The sequence below is a fragment of the Meleagris gallopavo genome, chromosome 12 (assembly GCF_905368555.1).
Source record: "Meleagris gallopavo chromosome 12, MGAL_WU_HG_1.1, whole genome shotgun sequence".
Taxonomy (NCBI): domain Eukaryota; kingdom Metazoa; phylum Chordata; class Aves; order Galliformes; family Phasianidae; genus Meleagris; species Meleagris gallopavo.
In genome coordinates, this window is record NC_139415.1 from 5,010,344 (window position 1) to 5,033,086 (window position 22,743).

At 36.5% G+C, this 22,743-nt stretch overlaps 1 protein-coding gene across 1 annotated transcript in view; it reads left to right on the forward strand.

The window, feature by feature from the left end:
• Positions 1–257: 257 nt before the first annotated feature.
• TRPM1 (transient receptor potential cation channel subfamily M member 1) overlaps positions 258–22,743 on the forward strand; it is a 70,976-nt gene continuing 48,490 nt past the window's right edge. Inside the window, exon 1 of the mRNA XM_019619415.2 lies at positions 258–329. Coding sequence (XP_019474960.2) covers positions 273–329 — 57 coding nt within the window. The 5' untranslated portion in view covers positions 258–272. The remainder of the gene's footprint in view (positions 330–22,743) is intronic.

The following is a 22,743-nucleotide window of genomic DNA, read 5'->3' on the forward strand; positions in this document are numbered from 1 at the left end:
TTGCCTTGTTTTTCTACTTGTCTAGGTGGCTGGTAACATTTGTGTCAGAACAGGAGTCTCATTTCTTGGCTTTGAATTTGTTTTATGCATCTGTGACTCTTTTTATTTAAGATGTAACTTAATGATTGTTGGTCTTGGGAAAAAGAGTGCTCATACTGTATGACTAAAATCAGAGTTTTCTTTGGTGGTGGGGTACTAGGTTCCTTATGGAGGGTAAGGGCCAGGGGACTATGAAGGGAAGAGGAGGAAAGTTCACAGGTTCCTTACGGAGGATGAGCAGCTCCTTCAAACGCACTTCATTTAAGGGCTCAACATCTGGATCACAAAAGGTAAGCCTGCAACTACCCAAATAGCACAAGGTGAGGGAAGCAGCTGTTTGTTTGCCCTTTATTTTTTTAAATATCTGGTATCACTTTAAATGAGAATGATTCCCTTTCCTTCTGCGCTTTTTTAAGTTCCAGAGGTACTCATTGTGTTCATTGCTTTGGTTCTGGCAATGGATCTTATCCTTACTATTGGAGTTCATTCTCAAGTGATCACTGTATTAAGGATCTTTGTGATAAATATCACCAAATAGGACTAGCCTAATTATTCCTATATGTAGGCAAAAACATATTTTAATTTCTGGTATCTGCTGCTTATGCTAAGTTTAGATGCAATCAATGAGAAATCTGATAGGGTGTATAAAGGGTTTTGGTGTGATTCCCTGAACATCTGCAGCAGATAGACTATACTATATACAGTTTATGGTTAGATCATGCGCTTTGCAGTATGTGAATAAAAAAGTCAAGGAGGGAAAGAAACAGATGAATGCTTCATAATATGTACTCTCGGTTCTTGTCATAAGCTTACTAGCTGTAAAAGAATATTAAGTGGTTCATTAACCAATGAACCACTCAGATTTTAGCTGTGAGGGGATTTTGAATATAACTTTTGACCATTGATTGATGGATTCATTTGGAACAAATGTAGACTTAACTTCAACTCAGGATTATGTAAATTGCGTTTCAACTGACCTTTCTAAAATTGACTTCATTCAAATAATGAGAAATAGATTTATCTTCTCTTCTAAACCCTCCAGACTTCTTGCCTTTAATTTCTGCTGGTCATCATGATGTTAACGTAACAGATTCTTATTAGAAGGGTGAAAGTAAGTTTGAAAGAGTAAAATTGAGGGAAGAAAATGTCTAGCAGCATCCTGGGGGGAATGTTACTGACACAAGCAACTAATTATCTGTTGAAATGTTAAAAACAAATTCTTCTATACATTATGAAATGTTGGCCATTCTATTACTGCAAAAATGGCTCTGTCTGGTCTGTGGAGACTTTTTCAGCAGAGATTGATGGTCATGGGCATCACAAGATGAACAGTAAGTGGTGAGTAGGGATAAAATCGCTGTAACAGTCTTTATAAAATAACCGTATCTCTTCAGTCTTCTGAAGAGACTGTCATCAATTTACTTGCAATGTCCATAATGTAGGCCATATTACAGATGCTGAGTGCTAGAAAAAAAACTTAGTATTTCAGTTGAAAGTCCTTGTTCCCAGGCCTCTAGCACACTTAAAAGATTCAGACAAAGCTCTAAGCATTTCCAATGGGTTCATTTTCTTTTCTCTGCTGATAAGCATAAAAGCACAGTGGCAGGTTACAGTGTCAGCTAATACTTAGCTAAAGAGTTGCATTACTTGCACCATTACTTCTTCAGATATCTAGTGGCTGTGTAAAGACTGTGAAAAAACAGGCTGTCCTTCAAGGCATTTCCATTCTTATGAACAACTGTATACTGCTTGCTTTGCCAATTAGTAACTTCAGACATTAACAGTAGTTCTCAGGCTGTTAACTTTATTGAGTAATACAAAGGAACAATTATAAAGAAAATGAAAGATTGGAATTTCTTCTTTAAAATGTTCTTTTCTTTATTCATTGTCACAGGTCATATAGTAGAAAGTCCATAATGCATGCATAGTGCTCCAGGTGCAGTCATCTTTTTTTCATGTTCACAAGTATATCTGCCAAGAATATAGACTACTGTTTCCTGAATGGAATAAAGTCAGAATGAAAAATCAACATGAAAATTGCTTAATCTTGTCCCTTTACTCCTATCAGTAAGGCTAGACAAAGAAAGACAGAAGGAACACCAAGCAGTTTTTGTTTTTCATAATAAGGCTAGATCTGTGTGGTTTTTTTAAGTCAGTTTTCAAAAGCTGCAAATTCCCTTCATGTCTTGTTACAGTCTTTCTAATTCTTTTGTTGTTTCTTTAGACAAGATATCAGGAAGAAATTCTTTACCGTGAGGGTGGTGAGACACCAGAACAGGTTGCCCAGCGAGGTTGTGCATGCCCAACTGCCTGGAAGCATTCAAGGCTGGGCTGGATGGGGCTGTGAGCAGCCTGGGCTAGATGGAGATGTCCCCACCTAGCAGGGGGTTGGAACTAGGTGATCTTAAAGGTCCCTTCCAACCCAAACCATTCTGTGATTCTGTTTTCCTTCATGCTCATTTCCAGAAGGAAAACAAGCAACTTCTGTGAGAAAAAATATTATTTCTAGTTGATAACATTTGTTTTTGTTTATGTAACAGGCTGGGAGTGGTTCTTCTGAGAAGTAATGTCTGTTGGCTCTGAGATTAATTTTGCACTGTCAGCATACATGCAAGTGGAAGCCTTCGTCTCTGGGAGTAACCATGTTGTAGAAGGAAGTTTGGATGTTTTTGTGCTCAGGGAGAATGTTTTGCAGTGAATGTGAAGTTTTGCTAATGGTATAGCTGACAAGAAGGAAGGAAGCTAGACTGGAATATGTGTGTTTCACAGGGATTTAGTGCTTTTTGGATCCATCAGAAAAAGCTCAGAGAGGAAATAGTTATATCTATACAATGTAGCTAAACATACAGATTTGTAATGATAATTTTACCTATTTTTCCCTTTTAACACGAGTGGATGTTTTTCTGGTGAGTATGTAACAGTGGCCCTGGTGCATGATTTTGATGCCGTTTTCACTGCAGTAGGGCTGAATAGCAAGAGTAATTAAAATGTCCATCTCTACTCCACTTAGCTTTCCCACGTGTTCCCCTGATTTTGATGGCAGTGCTCCAGAGGAAGATGGCGTTATTGAGCAGTTTTGCAGAAATGCCTATTGCTGCTTGCTCTGCATTTAAAGGCATTGTTCTGTACCTCAGTGATCAAAGCTGTTGACAAAATGTACCTACGATTCATTTTCTGTTCTTCTGAATAGAAAAATGGAAGCAGCTCTGCCTGTTATTTCTGTTTGCATTTAATTTTTCTATGCTTGTAAATTCTCTGCAACTATCTGTTTTAGGATCAACTTAGTACAAGATTTCCAGATGCTCAGATATAAGCTTTTATAGAGACGCTAATGTATTTTTAGTTGCTTTATTGCTCACATGGTTATCCTCTTCCTGGCTATCAAATGCAGTGCAAGAAAAAAAAATAATGTCTGAATAAAATTATTGGATTTTTTTTTTCCCTTTTAATTTTAAATACTGTGTCTAATAACGTTATATATTCACATATTTAATTTTGTACATTTAAAAACTCAGCTTAGAAATGATGTTATTACTGTTTTAAGGGTATCAGTGAATCATTAGAAAAGCTTTTGTGAAATACAAAGGGGGGAGGGTTCTTAGACCTTCAGACTAAGACAAATAATTTGTCATATGTTTTGTAGATTAGTTAATATAAATCCCTTGAAGTTAGTTGCACATGTTATTCGTACATCCATGCTTTTTCTTGCTTATGTTAATATTTAACTTCCAGTTGGAAAAAAAAAAAAGATCAATAGGATGACTTTACATTCTGTTCCTGAACTCTTTATAAAGAAAATGTGATTTCCTTCAAATTACCATACCTTCTGATTATTCATAAAAGTTTAGTTAATTGGTTTACTTGGAATTATTGTATGCAACTGTTTAATATTACAGTTATGATTATATAGATCACATGATAACAATGGAATCATTTTCACAAGCATTCCCTTACAGTATTTCAAACCTCTTTTTTTCCCCAGAATTTCTGCTGTGACTAAGAAATTCTCCTTCCGCACACATTTTAACCACTGCCTCATTGGCTCAGGAGATAACTGCTGTGTTGGTTTGATTTCATTTTAGGGAGTCAGATGACTGGTGGAGGTGAGAAGGCTGTTTGTGTTGTTTTAGAAGGAGGAATCTCCTGGCTCTTTTACTGAACCATGTTGCTGAATCAACAATGAATCAGTTTAGAGTTCATTTGGTGTCTTAATGTTCTACAACAAATTGGATGAGTGCGTTGCAAGAAACAGTCTGTAATAGAGGATGTTAGAGAAATGAGATCAGTGCCAGCTGATCTCAGCAGGAGTTGGAATTAAATCCTTTAACCTTCTAACCAGGATACACAATTGGCCAAGGGAATTGTAAAGGTTTTGTTTTGTTGTGACTCAGTACAAAGGGAGAATATCAGTACTGTGGAGGATTTATCCAGTTTGAAATACAGTTCTGCTAGGAACCTGCTGTCCTGTAAACTTCTCAAGACTTTACTTTAAGGTACAGGTTTTAGGAATCTCTTATTTGTTGCCTGGAATTGTTCATAAGGAGCTGAATCTGTATTCTGCAGATACAAGTCACAGTGTGGCTAGGCATGTGATACTGCAGTAAGCAACTTCTCCACAAGTCAATATACTGCAGACGTTCTGCAGGAGCAGATGGTGTGTGCATACGGCAAGAAATATGTGATCCGTAGCATGAAGGAAAGGTTACTGCAAAGGCATGGAAGCTTGCTGTTCAGGACAGGCTGTCAGCATGGAATCAGAGATAACGCTTCTTGCACTGCACTGGGTGTTAAAACTTCGTGTACTTCTATCCAAAATACTGCCTATGTACAACTATTGTGTTGTGTCTTCCAGCAGTAAGAATGTCATAGATTTTGCTGGACATCTTACACTGCTATGCCTGGCCAAATACTGTGTAAACCCCAGAATTTCTGGCAAATGCAGATGTCCAGCAGGATAAGATCATGTATTAAGAATTGCAAGTGTAATGGTAGGTTTGGGATCTAGCACTTAACATAACAATCATTTTCATATCTAACTCCTTTCACCCCTTTTAAAATTTGAACAGCGTGTAAATAATGTGTACAGAAATGTATCTCTGAAAAACGGTAAGTTATTAGCCTACTACAAGTGGCTAGGGCCAGGAGAGAGTATTTTTAGTGAAGATAAAATTGCTGAGCCAATGTAGGTTGGCAGACTGTAATTGCAAGGCAAATGAAATGGAAACATTTCTGGACTCTGTTTTACTAGCCATGGCAGTGAGAGCAAGAATTTAGTACCAGGATTCCAAAGTGTTAGGAAAAAACCATGAAGCTGACAAGGGAAAAGTGGGAAAGCTTTCCTTTTTCATACTGCACATGAGCAGAGTCTTCCATTTTAAGGAATGATATGTTTGAAATATTCCCTAATGCCGGACTTTGAGCACGAATAGTTGATATTGATGAAACTAGTGATAAGCACAGAATCCTCCCCCAGAAGTCACATGGCATGTACTGGATGTCAGAATTTCCCTGTCAATGATGCCTGATTTTTAGCAATTTGTGGTGTTCTGACTAGCTGTTTATATGCCTTACTGGCAACTGTAGGATTCATGTGCTTCTATGTCTTTAGCAAGTGTGCTTCACTGACGGCTTCCCAGCAGAAAAAGTACTCCTGTTCTGATTAGTGCCAACCCTGTCATAGAGGCTTGGTTCACACTTCACCATCTCCCCCTGAGTCCTGTCACTGAAAACCTGCAAACAAGCCTTAGTTCTGACTAGAGAAAATCAGAGCAGAAGAATAGCTCAAGAGCTATTGCTTGCTTTGAATGTAGTTTTATAGAAGAAGACTGTCATGGGTGCATGGGGGATTTAAAGTAGCAGGAGAGATGCAGAGTGTGACAGTAAGTGATATCCTGCCCTTGGTGATTACCTCTTTGTTTTATCTAGAAATAGTGTAGATAAAGAGAAAGGGATTTGCAGAAAAACAGCATCAGTTTGTATATCATGTAGTGATGTAGGTAAATTGACCTTGTAATGACATATGTTATGGTGATGACTGTTCTCCTGATTAGTTTAAACAATCAACCACTGTTTTCACGAATAGGACTTTTCTGGTTTGTTTTTTTTTTTTTTTTTTTTTTAATTTCAGTCTCTGCATTTGCAGCATGTACCAAAAGGGATGAAGATTCTTGAAATTTATCCTTAAAACTCAGATGAAAAACATAAACAACGGAGTATTGGAGCAGACAGAGACATTGAAAAAGAGACAGATTATAGACCAGGTAGTGAATTGAATCAGCAGCAGTGGATAGCTTTGCCATCCACTCAACTCTGTCAAATTGGGCTTCCTGTTCTATCCTATGTCTCTTGTCCACTTTCCAGAAATATTTTCAGTTGCATGTGGATTGCAATTTCTATTGCAACTTCCTTGGTATACACCAATGGAAAAACTGGAGCTGGATAAAAGTAGCCTTTTTTTTCTGGGGAGCTAGTGACTAGTTCTTCTGATCATCTATCTCCCATTCAAGCCTCCATTTAACTAATCTGTGTTGGTAGTTTGCTCATGCAAACTCTCTCCAGGGTTGCTAAACATCAGTTTTTTTTCTTGATATATGTGTCTGTAATAAAGATACTCTTTCTCATTTTGAAAAATGGAAAATTAAGCTAAACCTTGGCCATCCAACAGGATAAAAAGAGAAAGCCAAAATACATGAGCTAGATAAACAGTGAAAAGCAAAATCTCCAAACATCAGCAAGGAAAAGGGAGAAGAGAGTCATTTTTTTCCTAGAACACAACATGCAAAAGAGCATTCTTCCACATGGTGAGAAGGTGCAAGGGCACATTTTAATCCTGCTCTTATGTTTTACAAGCTTTCCAGAAAATTGAATAAATACTGTCCAAAATTTTAAATAGATTTTAATTACCCGATAGATAAACTGAGGCTTTCCAGTCAAAATAATTTGCTCATATACAAGGTAGAGAAGAATATAAATGAGAATCTTAAGTACATTCATAATTATATAACTCGAGGATTCACTGCAACAACCTTTAGAGCGGAGATGTATAAAGGCCAAATGGAAGATTTTGCTATCTTTTATGAAACCAGCTAACTGTCTGACCATCTTGATAGTAAAAACAGCTGATTATTCTCATGTTTTATCCTTTATGATTGAAGATCTAGCTGTGGGCCAAACAAAACAAAATAAAAAGATGAAACCCATCCTCTTCGTCTAATTAAAAGTAAGCAATGAGATGAACTGCTTAGAGGCTTGTATTTGTGCCCCAGTTTTACTGCCTAATATGTACATAATCTTTTGTGCTGTGAATACCTCTATCTTCTCTTTCCTTTTGCTAGTTGTTAAGAAGAAGATTTTTGATGTGAAGCATGGAAGTGTCACTGTCAGGATAGCCTGTCTGTTTTAGAGATAGGAATAATCCTGTAGACAGTCAATAGCAGGGTGAAATGGGAAAGCTGGCTTGTGCTGGGAAGTGACAAGAAGAGGAAAGTGAAATAATCACATTTTAAGGAACCTTTTCTTTGGGAGGAATAAAAACAACAGGGAGTGAAAACTAATGTTCATCAGCAAATGAAGATGAGGGTGGAGAGTGTTAGAACAAGTAGCAGAGTCTGTGAAAGAAAATTGTACGTGCCATACTGTCAAAGGTAGAGGCAGGTTTGGGAAGCATGGAGGGAGCTGAGCAGCTGAAGCAGATCAGGCTCCCCAAATGAGGTATAGGCAGAATGAGGAAAAGAAAGCCACTGGGAACTTGCAAGTTTCAGGAGAGTGTGAAAGCAGTGGCTGCAGAGGAGGCAATGTGCAAAAGGAAGAGTGGGAGAACAGTGAATCATGCAACCCCAGACTAATGAGATTCTTCCTTCACCATTTAGGCTGCGCTATAAAACTAGCACATGTATGTTCTCTAAGACTTAACTACAGTCCAAGAGAGTGAAAAACAAAGGTACCCTGATGAACAGATGCAACATAATAGTGAGGAAGCTGAATGAACTTCACATTTAACAATATGAGGAGACTGCAGGTATGGAGGATGTAAAGTTTTTTGTGACAATGTCAACTGATTTCCCTAGGGTAGCTAGTACAGTCTCTTCCAAAACTCAAGAAACTGATTAGAAGCTTATTTTTAATGGTGATTTTGTATTCTTTAATGGATAATTCTGGCTTTTTCTGCCAGTAAATCTGTGCAGAGTAATACTTGCTGTGATTTTAATAACATTCCACTGACATGTGATTCAATGGGACTTTGTATAGAGTCTGCAGAAGCATTTGGCTGTGAAATGTATCCAACAGTGCAAACAATTCCTCCTCTAAAATCTTGGCTCACCTAACAGGGTGTGCATTGGAAAATATTATGTTCAGTGTTGATTGTGTTTTGTTAAAATTCTGTTACAATCCTAAATAATCCCCAGTAACACTTTATCAACCAGACCACGTTAGCTGTTTTTAACTGCTTCATTCTCTGCTGCAAGAGAAAGGAAATTACTTGGCCTTGAACTTTCCATGAGAGAGCACTCATTATCAGTGGATATCCTTTTCTTCTGAAGTAAATCCCAACTGTAAAAGTGTTTTTTACAGTCACAATAAAAACTAACTAATCAGTTGACTACTGTGATAGGCAGTGTCTTTTCTTAACATAAGTGCCTTAGATTTGAAGGATAAAAACGAAGGTAATTTCACCATCTCCTCCTTTCTTCTACCCTTTTTCTGCAGATGTGTTGTGAAACAGTATCAGCTTGTATGATGTCCTCTTGGAAATGACATGAAAAGGCAGCCTTGTTGTATAAAGATTAATCTCTAATAATAGCACAGTAGAAGATGTAACAGCTGGTATGGATTAATATTCCTTAATATCTGCTTTCATGTGATTAATAGCTGTATGGCTTAAGCCTCTACCAGCGGAAAGCAAACAGTGGTTACTAAGCTCTAATATATTTATTATTTGTAATTTTTTTTTTTTTTTTTTAGCAGAACAGACATTTAAAAGTGAAATGCTCTTTCTTTAACTTTTTCTAGGTTTCCTGGCTGATTTTTATTTCTGCCCCTTGTCAATTTTTCTCTCACAAGTCATGTATTACAATTGTTTATTACATTTGTTCAGTGGCTCATCCTGTCATTTCTTATGCAAAGTACTCAAAACTATTCATGATATAAGTAAGCAGTAAATCATTACCTTTATTCATGAATTCATTTATTAATGTGTTGTACATCAATTCACAGGTAAAGATGAATGCTTTAGGTTTTTGCCTTGATGTTCGCATTATCTAGTAAATATCTACATCTGTTGCTATGTTTTTGATAGATATTTTAATATTATGTTATAGAAAAGCAAAAACTTGATGAGTATGGAACTGATGAGCAAAAGGTAAATTTCAAAGCTTTTTGAAAAAATTGATCAGCACATGATTAACTCATAGAAGAGTGTATGCTGTTTTCAACTTACATCTTTATCACTTAGTCATTGGCCTACGTTCTATTGAAGTTCGATTCTCCCAGATGTTTTCCAATTATGAAGATGAATTTGCTCATAAAACTGACAAGCAAAAATCCAGGTGGGAATCAGGCATACTGCTTATGAGCCTTTTCTATTAGATGCCCTATTAAATCCAGAGTAAGGCATGATAGCTAAGAGCAGCCCTACTAGGTCAGACCAGAAAGCTGTTATCCACTGTATTAACAGCGCTGTCTAGGGAGTGATGTAAGAGCAGGAGAAGTAATTTCCTCCAACAGAGTTTGTTCCTTATGCCAACGAGTCTTAAAGTAATGATTGTCTGGACTAGAGGTAATATGATGAAATTACGTTGTTGCCTTTTAGTATCCCAGCATCCTGTACCAATTGTTCTACAGTGTAGCTGCAAGTACAGAAGCTCATTAGTTTTGAATAAGTTTTTTATGTTTGAGTAAGCTCTCTTTACCCAAAACTAACATCCATCCAAGGTTGAGAATACTTTTGTACTTGTTTTGATGTTTGGTTCTCGTTTCAGTTAAGCGATTTGTTGAGTCTTTATTAAAAAAAAAAAAAAAAAGTATTTGTTACGCTATTTCTCAAAAGTGTATAAGACGTCATTATTATTGTCAGGTGTAGGTTTGAACAGAGGGCTTAAAAAGTGGAAGGTTGGTGCATTTTCTTAAGTTACTAGCTGAACATCAAAACATTTTACTTTCAGTTGCAATTTCAGAAGCTATTTTTCCTAGCACTGATGGAGAGTCATGTTATCTCTGTTTTCTGTATCAGAACCTTTTCCTCTGGGAAAGCATTATTAGTGGAAACACAGAAGGGCACTAATGGGGTACCTCTGCAGAAGCGGTCTTCTGCAGAGCCTGTGAGATGCTAGTCCCGGATGGATTGGGGAGGATGTCTTTGCATGGCTACATAGTTTACAGCTGAAACTTTCGGTAATCAGAATGACCTAATCTCAATGCCAGCAATATTAGCTGTCATGTCAGTATTTAGGAACTTACATGAATAAGGATTGGGACCCCTTGTTTTTCCTACAAGTCACACTGGAAAAAGAGTTAATTGCAAGAACAACTATGCATGGAATCACACTCAACAGCATATGTAAAGGTAGGGTTTAGCTAGTAGTACAACCTTTCCTGATATATTTTCAGGTTTACACAAGGTGACTTGACTGGAATACAAGTGCCACCTTCCTAAGGTTTTGTTGGTATTCATCGAACTCATGATTTATTTTCTCTAATTAGATGCACTTATATTAATCAACCACTAGATAGAGCTATGCTAAATAGAAAGTGCCTCTCTATGAAGTTTTACACTGAAAGTCATGTTTTCTGTAGGACAGAGGCAAAATAAGGCTTAATTGTTGCACAAGACAAATATGATAAGGAAGATATTTTTCTCCATTAACATAAAATTTGCCCTTTCCTTTAATTATACAATGAGGATCATGAACAATTTTCTGAGTATACCTCATAGTAAATCTTCAGTGAACAGTCCAATATAATTCCTATATATTAATTATTAAATAAGCTCTATCTTTCAATTGCCACAAAATTAATTTTTAATCAAGCATTCATAACAGAACTATTTCTCATCCCTGTGAATGGGAACTTGAAAAGTGAAAATTTTATAAGCTCTTTTTTCTCTTTTGTTTTGCCCCTCTGGTGCTGACCAGCATTCATGTATCAAAGAGTCATAACCATAAGGAAAAGGAATTAAATGTAGTATCTAATGTAAATCTGAACTAAAGGAAGATTGTACTATTTAATGATTTCTGGATTCTCCTTTACTGCTGTACTCGTTTATAGTAGGAAATTTACTTTTGACTTAGTACTAGAGATGAGTTGATTAGAAAAGCTCGGTAGCAAAACAAATAATGATGAGATTGGCCTTTAGACTGTTTAGGATTTTGTTTGCCAGAGTTGTACTGAGCAAAAGCTATGCTAAATCCATGGATTTTCAGAATACAGTATAATTCAGACAAAGATGAGTAGGAGTTATACAGAAGTGGTAAACGTCTGGATCCCACAAAACACAGCCCTCAGCAGAATTCCCGCACATGCTTTCCAGAGCTGTGCTGTAGCTCTCAGCAGGTACAGGCATAGCACAGACATTAAAGTACAGATTATTTCATTCTGTCAATGAATGGAAGTAAATACCTCTGGATGTTTCTTAGTGACATGTTCAGCTCTTAGCTGTCATTGAAATAGTTCCAAAGTGCAATTCTTTAGTCCAGTACAGAGTGTCTACATCTTAGTGAAATGGGGCTGTAATAATGAAGCATTTTTCTAAAAACTCCTATATTTACTTTCTCTGTTTTTTTCTTTTTCATTTTCTGTACCAGAGGTATGTCTTAAGACCTCTTTGTTTTTATCAGGTACAAGCAAAGTTTTTAATAGCCAGAATTATGACTATTTATTTGATTCCATTTTGTTCTCAATTCTTGTGAGTAAAATGGCATTCAGCTTGCTGATTGAGTGGATTTGTGATTCTCTCTAAGGATCAACCATGGATTAGTGAAGTACAGCTGGTATCTTCCTCTTGCCAAGTGGTTTTGGCACTTTTTTATTTTCTTTTTTAATGCCCTTTTCTGAATAAATCCTTCCTCTTTTTCTCTTCTCCTCTGCCTCTCCTTCCCCCTTCCCTCCCCCCTCCCTTTTTTTTTTTTCTGGGGATTTGTTCTCGTTCAAAAAGGGAATTTAAACAAATGTTCTTTATTTACCAAGTTAATGATTTTTCGTGTTTAAGGAGTCTAGCTCACTAGATTTTTTAAGCTATCGGTCTACAATGCATGAAGGTGGCAGACAGTAGCGTGTTTTTGAAACGTAGATTGTTACAGGGCTTACAGTTACAGTGTATGGTATGTGACTACTAGATTGTACTATATGACAGCTAGATTGTACTTCTAATGATTCTATTTTCAAACTGAGTTGCATCTAAGCTTTTAAATCCTTATAGAGAAACCTGTTTAAAACCTGTTTTTGTTAGAAGGTGTGAATCTTTCATCTCTTTCACTAACAAGCAAGCTGTGAGCACGAGCTTGATAAGCTCTGCAGGACTGGAAACAGATGCATTTTTATTCAGATTCTTGCACACAGCTTCTATCAAAAAGCATGTCCTACATCTTCTCAGGCACAATTTTCTGTTTTTCTGGATTGATTTTTCTCTCTTATCTGTTAATGTCACAATTTCAAGGAAGTTGTGTAAGAGGAAGACTTCATTGTCAGGCTAGATACCAGTCTTTGAGGCTGCATCTTACTGCTCAGGAAACCTGAGAGAAAACGATTCTCACAAGGAGAATTCCACTAAGTCAGTCTGCTGTAGCTCATCTCTGGGACAGAGAGTTTAGCATGCAGAATGGCCTTCCTTGCAGTTGACACTTGATTCTCTTGCTTTTCAGTCTTTGAATTTGCAAGAAAATACTATATTGTAAACTACAGTTTATAAATTATCTATCTTCATCAGAATATTCTTTTTTTTTTTTTTTTTTTTTTCCTGAAGGGAGACTGATATCGACCTCCAAAGGCGAAATTCAGAATAACAGTGCTTAATTATATATTTTACTTTCTACTGGTTTATTTTTACTGTCACAAAAATGTGGATTTCTTAAAAGGTTTGCTTGGTAACTCCTTAAAACGCAATTAATATGTAAACCAATGGGCAGATAATTTATTACAGTATGTTGCTCATTTTGATACTGTGAATTTGATCTGTCAGATTACCCCATAGAAATCTAGAAAGAGTACACTTTGATAGCAAATGTAGTTTCATATTCAGCTGATTCTTCATTCCACAGTTCACTTGTACTCCTCTTGCCAACTACATCAATGCAATCTAGGAACTCTGGCAGTCTTTGAAAGTAAACCACATGCAGAATGGAAAATGCCACAGAAGCACATCATGGCTTGGACATTTAAAGCCATTCACAGGCAAAGATCCTGAGAAGTTACAAATCCCAGTGTTCCATGTTGGTAAAGTGAAGGAGATGTCTGGTATCTATAATTTAGTTGTGTAGCATAGCATGTTAAATTACAATGCTCTTTCAACAACTTCTGCTTATGGCTTTGGGTTCTACTTCTGCTTTATAAGGTCTTGCATTTCAGTGCTTAAAAACATTTCTCATACACCACTCCTTTTTGAGAACACCTACAGCATGTGACCAAAATCAAGCGTGTTTCATTTTACAGTTAAAAAGAAAAACCAACAACAATACAGCAAAGTCTTGTATGTTTTATTTTTCTTTTTCCCCTGTCAAAACAAACCCATGCTGTTGTGCAAGAGTTTCTTCACTGATAGATCTGAAATAGTACTGTGATAAAATAAAATGAAGGTTGCTCATGTGTCAGTGTTTTAAATAACATGCATCTATTTTCTATATCATATTTGTTTTAGAATACTGTTTAGAATACTGTTTTCTTTCCCCTATGCCTTTCTCAACTGACAGCCATGGGAGGAAAAAGTATAATCTCATGCTAATGCTTTATGGCAGCAAGCTGTAATTCTGTAGTAGTCAGAGCTTTGTGGAACTGCACATTCAGCAGTTGACAGTGCTGAGAATACGTCCTGAGTGCATCCAGCTTAGCTTGAGCTTTTGAACTAAAAGGCAAATCATCTTACTTAGTCTTCCATGGGAACGTCCAGTGGTCAAATCCAATAAATTACCTACACTGATTCTTTCTAATGTCCCCCAAGAAGCCTTTTTAAAAAACAAAAAACAACAAAAAAACAACTTTTGGCATAGTTTTAATATAACTGCCTGGTATAGTTTATGGCTAGTGGAAGATTCAAGATAAAAAGGGACACCAGCCTGCATCTCCAAAACCAGTCTTAATACCAGACAAGCTAGGAAAACAGTGACAGGCTCTTCAAAGGATTTTGAGAGAAGTGCAGTGGGATGTATAGAAATACATTTCACATCCTTTTTATTTCTCACAGCTGCAAGCTAAGAAACCTCTCTTGCTCACTCAAGCCTACCTGTATTTATCAAGTCTAGCCAGAACTCAATACAGAACTTTTTCAAGTAAAGAGACTTTAAAAAGCCATCTAGCAGGAATGTCCGTGATTTCTAGCCAAAGAATACAATTATGTGACAGAAATGTGCTCCAAATAACTTGATTCACCACAGCATTGCAGTTTTATAAGTATAACTTGTTGTGATATAGCTTCGGTGAAAAATGAGGAACATTCACTCTTATAAGGCAGACTATGAGGGTTGATACATGCTGTACATTCCAGTAGGATTATTACAGAATAGATCTTGGAAAGGAGATAAAGCCCCAGATTCCAGTCTACTACATGAAAGCAGAAGAGATTTGATTGTTACAGCTATATGACCAGAGGTTTTCATGTTTTTAAAAGGTGTGTATAATATATTGCATGTGTACTTTAATTCATATATAAAGGTGCTTCTTTATGCTTTGCTCTTTACCTTATCTTATCTTAGCAAGTTTTCAGTTTCAATACCAGTGAGTGATTGGAAGTGAAGATTGATAGTTTTGATCATGTATTTTGTGCTTCCACGTTTTTAGTGTTCGTATCTTCACACTGGGTCTGGTAGGGCACTAGGCCTTTTTGGAGGGGCTCTGGAGCCCTTACAGTATTTCCAGGTGAGATTATAAGGGTCAGCATGGATACGGTATGGAGATATGGTTAAGTTTTTCTATACAATGAATGTTACAGAGCTATCATTAGCAACGCTGTTTATTTTAAATTCATTTTAAATTTCGGAACTTCTGCTATATTCTAAAGATGTGGTCCCTGCGTAATGAACTTCCTTCACATGCTCGACAAGCACAGTCCTGTAACAGATGTGTCAGTAGCACTAAGACAATAAATGGAAAAAGCCTGCTTTTTAAAATCACTTTCTTTTTCTTTCACAAAGAGAAACATTTCAACTATGCAGAAAAAATCTTCTGTTGAGAGTAATCTGATTTATAGCAAAATAGACATTTGTTCAATATCAACTTAAGGTAGTAAATGATCCTTAAAAAAATTAGATTTGGATAACAGTCTCCTCTTTATAAAGGTTGTTCTGGTTTGAGTGAAACTCGCTCAGAATCCAAATACACAACCCTGAGTGTAAACATTTTTTCTTCTATTTTATTAAGAATATGTTTATCAGTTTAGTTTTACAGGAGAAAATTTAAGTTTCATGGCTTGATATTAATTTTTCTGGCATCTGTGTGAGAAAACAGATGGTGCCCTTCTTCTCTCTGTGCCAATTCACGGCAATTTTTCTTTCGATAAATTTGACCATTATCATAATGAATATCATTTCTGAAAGCTAAAATACTCCATGTAATTTCTTTTGTTTAAAAACACTTGCTAGCCACCATTTCTTCTAAACTCAGAAACGTGCCTGGTAAGCAGCAGCCAGTGACAAGTTGTCAGAAATCTGAAAATCACTATTTTTTGTCATAGAGCTGGGAGGGCAGGAGCAGGGGAGTGCACCTACAGTTTCTGGTATTGAAAAATCATCTCTGACATTAGAGAGAGAGAGATGCTTTACAAGTCTAAGTCTATACCTTGACTGTAAGGCAGACCAGTTTCTGTATCACTCTTTTGTTGTTCCAGTTAAAATTTTGATTTATGCCTGTCAGGAAAATAACTATCAGATGGCACCTTTTTACTAGATGAATATATCAGTAGATGTTGCAATGTTACACAGTTATCATGCAAAAATGTAAAAATAAACCTCAATTGTATTCTAACAGTATAAGAAATGAGAGATATGTTCCAACAAATCTCAGTTGCATGGGCTCTCTCATTTGTAAATAATTTGCAGCAAAACCTGTGAGCTGATTTTCTGCAGACCAAGGAAGTGTTACTTGGAGAACTTTGCAATTATTCTCAGATGCTGCTGCTTAATAAGTAGGTTTTGAATTTCCATTCTGACTGGTCCTTATGTAGGCATAAGTGTTTTGTGCTTCCAGGGCCCCATCTTGACGTGCTTTGCTACCTTTTGATGGTGGACAGAATCACCAAGTGTATTAAATTGCACTCTTTCCAAAAGGAAAGCTGGGGTCTGCCGTTTTTGAAATGTGGGTTTCCCTCTGTCAGAAAGAGCTCTGTAATATTAGCTTGAATACAGAAATAGAACATCCCTTGTATACATTTTCATGATGGGTTTTCAAATTCTACAACTTTTCAAGGTGAAATTGTGGCATTGTAAGTCCCATGTTTCTTTTATCTAAATGGTAGGAGGACTTTGGAAGTGCAAGTTAGGATTATTTGTTCACGCATGTCTCATGGCATATGGTGAAAAGGGGCATCTAGTCAAAAACATTTACTTTTGTTCAGTCACTACCATGCTGTTGTTAGCAGTGTGTTCTATATTGTGTATGTTCTGTATTTTCTGTATGTTCTTTATTTGCATAAAAATTCAAAACCGACTATACTGGGGAGAAAATTCCTAAATTGTGTTTTAGCAGTTATGCAGCTAAAGAAGGAAATACAATTTGAGATTTTTTTCCCCCTAGTAATTCTTAGAAGAATTATTAACTTCGGAATGTCTCTGAAGTGTATTTACTGCTTGCTTGCATTTATATTTTAATTAGTGTGAGGAACATAATAAGTTTGACAAAGCTGAAAGCTGCGGTGCCTCATACTGCTTCAACAACTTAGTGGGGTTTTAATTTATCTCAATCCCTGGACTGATCAGCAGGGCTCCCATTTATGACAATAGATTTCTATTCAAATATTGCATGAATTCAGAACACCTACAAACAGGCTCGGGAATAATACTGACTTCACACATTTTTTAATGAGCAGGAAAACAGCAATTTACTGTGTAGGACAAAGTTGTATAATTCATGCCTGTGCCTTAAACTTTTCAGGTGAACACAGAATATTCATTCTATTTATTGTAGAGAACACTTTGCACCATTTTAAAACTCTGTGTGCTAAGTATGCATACTGAATTTCAGTCTCATTGACTTGGACAGCTTTCTGTGTATGGTACTGTTTCCAGGAAATCAGAGGGGCTATTCATCACTGTAAATGTGCCTAAGCAGTCTCAGAATCAAGAGTTAAGCAAATAATGCCTTCATGTTAAAGGTTGGATGTGAGTAGTCTAGGTGGGAGAGGAGCTCAAGCGATCAGCACGTGGTGGTAGGGCTGACATGAAGTTGGTACTGGTCTGCTCTTGCCCTGGGTCATCAGCGCTTTTTTTCTCATTGTTACAGCATGCCTTTGATGTCAGTTGTACTTAAGTAATATATACAGTTTGATACTATTTTTGCTGTATAAAACCCCTTCAAACACACGCAAAAATAAAGGAGGGAGGACTGTGAAACATTTGTAGTGTTCATTGTTGCAATGCAAAATTTATAAGTGTTTCCATAAGTCATACTTACAACAGTTTACTGAATTACAACAACACTTACCAGCAAATTTCTGCCAAAAATAACCCATTTCCCTCATGCTTCTCACAGGCTGCAGCAGATGTTGAATTATCAACAGATAAAATAAGCTGTGTAAGTTTTCTTCTGTTGTTTTTAAAGAAGGATGTTTTTTAGTTATTTATACACCTATGTCATTTGGAGAAAAAGTGCAGTGGTAATATTTGAAAGTGGAAAAAAGCTCTCAAACTTATTTTGCTGTTCTGTTCATAGAAAAGCACTCATTCCCAGCGTAAAAGGGAATATATTCTTTTTTTAAAGGAACTCTGTGTTTTCAGTGGAATGCAGATTGAGAACTTCTACAAAGGAAAGAGTAAGGGGAATGCTTTTTATTGCCTCTGCACTACATGGTTTCGTCAGGTCCTACTGAAGATCATAAGAAATTTGCTGGGGATGATAGCCTGTATTTCAGACTAAGCAGGTAATTCCTTTGCATATCCACACCCTTTTTGTACAAGACTTACTGCATTTCAAAACCAGTATCTTATTTTTTTTGGAATAGGCCTTTTTTCATGGATTACACTGTTGATTGATTCCACTTGAAGACTTTTGACCAAATACTATCCATTGCCTCCCTGGAAGTATAGTTAGAGTGTAGTTAGATGTACTTTGAGTCTAGTTTAACAATTCAGTCCTGCATACAGGACCAAACTGAGCCCCAGACACCAAGGTACGCATCTGCTTCTTTTGCTTTTGAGTTTTCTAAACAGTCTACTTACAGTCCAGTTACAGATCTGGCAGTGGCATCAGGTGGTATCTATTGAATCAGAATCTTTCGGGACATTCACTTTTTAAAAATGACTGAATTTTTGAATAATGAAGAGATCTGCAGTTACATAGTTGATTTTGTCTTTTCATATGTACTACTGCTTTGCAGGGTTAATTTTGTCAACAGTCAGAGCAGTGAATGGTGATGCTCTGGTTATCAGGAAGGTTATGAATAAATAACCCTATTCCATTTTCATGTGAACAAGCTTGTCATGAGCAGTCTATCCCTTCATCTTTGTCCATCCCAGACTAATGGACAAAGCTTATGTTACCTCTTGGGCAGATTGCTATCATGCTATTTCTCATCTATTCTGACATCTATGTATGTGATGTTTGTATTAATACTCATCACAGGTTTTAGTATTTTAGTAGTGTCGCATTCTGTGAAATGCTGGTTACTGGTTTAAGTTCCAAAACAGCGATGAAAAAATGCAAGATTCTTTGAGCTACAGTTTATCTATCTCCATGTAAGACAATGCTATTGGTTACATAAAGTGTGTGAGCTATCAAATCTTCCAGCCTAAGCGTACTGTTACATTTACTAAGTTCTCAATTATTCACACATAAGTATAACTGATTACTCTGATAGATCTAGATTTACATCAGTTGTAACAATGCAGAATGTGTTGCTTTTGGAAGATTAATCAATCTGTTCATCATTCCTACTTACTCCATCCAAACATGTGGTTACCCAGTGCTACTGGTAACCAAGGGAACTTTTTGCCGAGACAGTCACAGTGAGGATAGTAAAGAGATGCATATCTTTATCCCTTTCCTTCACAGTGCATTTATATCAAGCCATGTCACAAAACAAACTCCAAGTGCTGTGAGCCTTCCCATAGTATGAGTGCAGGCATCCATGAAAACTGTCTTTTGTGTAGTGGCATTTTCTCTGAGAACGTCATTTTTTCACTCTTGTATTATTCCTTTGAACTCTGAATGAGCACTTTGGCTGAAGTTGACAGAATTATATATTTGAAATTAAAAGTCAGTGGTTTCTTCTTGTCATAGAGAATTTGGTCATAGGCATTTCAGATGGCAAATGCTGCAAAGAGGCTGCTTACTCTTTGCAGTAAAAGTGCATGTTTATTAGGTTTTTAGCCAACTCAATTATGCTTTTCTTAACACACACTTCATGTAAGTTCCATTCCTTTGCTTCTACGTGACTGTTTCCCACACATACACACACCTGAAACAAATCAGTTATTGCAGTATTATGCTATATGTGGATGTATGTAGTCATATCTTGTGTTATCTGAAATACTATTCAGAATATTTTCATTAGACTAGAAGCATCCTGTCAAGCTTCAACTTTGTTAAAAACATCCAATATAAAATCTGTGTCTCAAAACAAAAATTTTTGTTTGTAAGTGAGGAAAGTACTGTCTGTAGATGGTATCTTTGATGTCAGTAACCTTTGATCATGCTTAAAAGCTGTGTTTTTTTTTTTTCTTTTGTCAAGTTGCCTTACCTTCCATCAGTCTTGTTACTTAAACTGAGGTGCCAGAGCAGTTACAATACAGGGCTCAGAGATAATTGCATTTCAACTTTTTAAATATTGTTCTTTCTACGTGTATATTTGTTATTTCAGTCTGAGCTAAGAAATGAAAGTCACAGGTGTGATATTTTCAGTATTGATTCTTAATCTGTGTTTTGTCTTTCCAGTGCAGTTACATACAGATGCTGCTCGCATTCTTCCATAATGTCTTTCCAAGGAGAACCACACTGCGTAGTCCATATTCCAGTTTCAGATGTGATTCAAGTGCTCAATTAACATTTTTTAATAGATTTTTTGCCTTAGATATTTCTGGTAATAATTCTTCCTGCCTCTCAGTGTATCAACCTTTTCTGTCTCGAAGAAGACAATGTGTTCCAGATAGAAGAGGCATCCACAATGGTTGCTAAGTCTGAAATGTGATTTTCACTGGAAAAAAGAAATGTCTGTTGACTTCAACATATACTCGCCATTTCAATGCTGAGTTTTTGAGAGTGGTGAGGTGGTGAACCTCCCCCATTGCCAGAAAAGGATTACAGGCAGATTCTGGAACAACAGGAACTTAAGCCTGATGTGATTTTAGAGCTCAGAACTGACAAGTTGATTGTGAAACCAGAGGAAAACTTATGCAACTGTGGAGTACAGTTGTGATACGTCCTGTTATGTTGTCTACTGAACAACACTGGTAGTCATTTGTTATATTTAGTGAACTTGGTATGAAGGCTTTAAGTAGAAAATTCCCTAAATAGTGAAATAATCTGTACTTCCAATATTTATGAGTGCTGTACCCCACACAGACTTCTGTGCTTGCTTTCTTTGAGTTCATACTCTTATTAGTGCCTGTTGCTTTCTTAAACTGTTTTCCTCAGACAGAAATGGAATCCAAAATTCATTTTACACTGTAATTTTCCAGATGTTTGTCTAATTCTTTTACACTCGTATCACTTCCTTCCTGAAGCCTGAAGGAGCTTTTGTCTCTTTAGGAAGACCAAGGTCTAGTTCTAAAATACAGCTATTTCAGTTGCATGCTTTGGTGCTTAAGGCGAGTCAGAAGTTGAGATTATGCCTCTAAAATATTTCTCTGTCAATCACAAATGGACATATGGTTTTTGCGTTGGCAAACAGGCATAGGAACAATGAAATAAGGTCAGTATAGCAGACTTCTTGATTGAAAACGTGTTGCAGCAGAAGCAAGGAGTTAAATTTTATTTATTTATTTGTTTATTATCATTTACCTCTAAATAATATAATTCCTAACTGTGATCCTTAAGTGTCTCATTGTTGGCACCTAGCACAGCAAGGTAGATTTTTGTAACTTTGAGCAAAATTAGTAACTACCTGTAACTCATTATGTCCTTTGCTGTATTGGTAGTTTTAAAGTATGAGAAGGTGCAGAAGCCCTTCACAGCGAAGGAATTAATTAAATTGGCAAAAGCAGCAAAGTATGAAAATGCATGTGATATATAAAGTTACAAAATGAATGGCTTATTTACAACTTTGGTTGTTTTAATACAGCGTTTTGCCTAACTTCAAATTGTTCCAAAGAGGATTAGATATAATTAATGCTGTATGACCTCCTTTTTTCTTCTTTTCAAAGAATGTGGAGACGTACACTAATGAGGACCCCTGAAAGGACTATTATGTCCAATTGTCTCAATTATGCAAATTACATTGATATTTTAACAGAAGGGAGGGGTTACTTCAAATTAAAAGTTTCAGCTCCTGCTTTAGCCTTTCTGCAGTATTGGCATTTTTACAGTGAGTATATCCACTGTTTGAAGAGAGGAAAGGAGGTTTAACAAATTGGAGATTTGGGCACTATCAAAGTAGATTTGTTGTGCCTTGTTCCACCATGAGATGAAAATACCCTCTGGGCAGGGAGATGGGTCATGAGACTTCTAAAGGATTACCTTCAAAGGGAGTCATGGGATTGGTTTGAACAAAGAAGCGGCTCACATGCTTATCATATGAGATTCTCTTCTTAAAGTGGTGGAAATCCATCTTCTTGGGAATTCTCATGAACTTCAGAGAGACTGGAAGTCCTACCAGTAAGATGAATGAGAAGTCTGAACAATAAATGGGACAGAAGCTCAGAGTTAAATGTATTTTATTTATTCTAGATATAAATAATCTTTCCAAACTCTGAAACACTTCTAATGACAAGCAGGTAGGACAAGATTTTAAATATTTTTTGTTTGTTTCATTCCTGATCATCTTCGGCTTTGCTAACTTCTTTAGCATCAATATGCATAATTGAAATTATGCTGAAGAAATGTTTAGGCAGCCTAAGTTTGATTGGAGAAAAATAATTTAGTTGAAATAGTAGTACTTTGAATAGACTAAGTCTTAGATTTCTCACTCTTTGTTTTGAAAGACATGGAACTCAAAGCACTAATTGCAAGAAGACAGAATGAGTTTTCAAGCTCAAAATTAGGTTTTTCAAAGCATTTCAGAAGTAGAAAATTGCTCAAGCATGACTATAATAAGTAGAAATGCTGACAAAGTGAGATTGAGTGGAAATGTTAGTATTTTGTTGCTTTGAATGCTAGTTTAGAGCTAATCTGCAGAAAAAGAGGTGGATTTCTAGT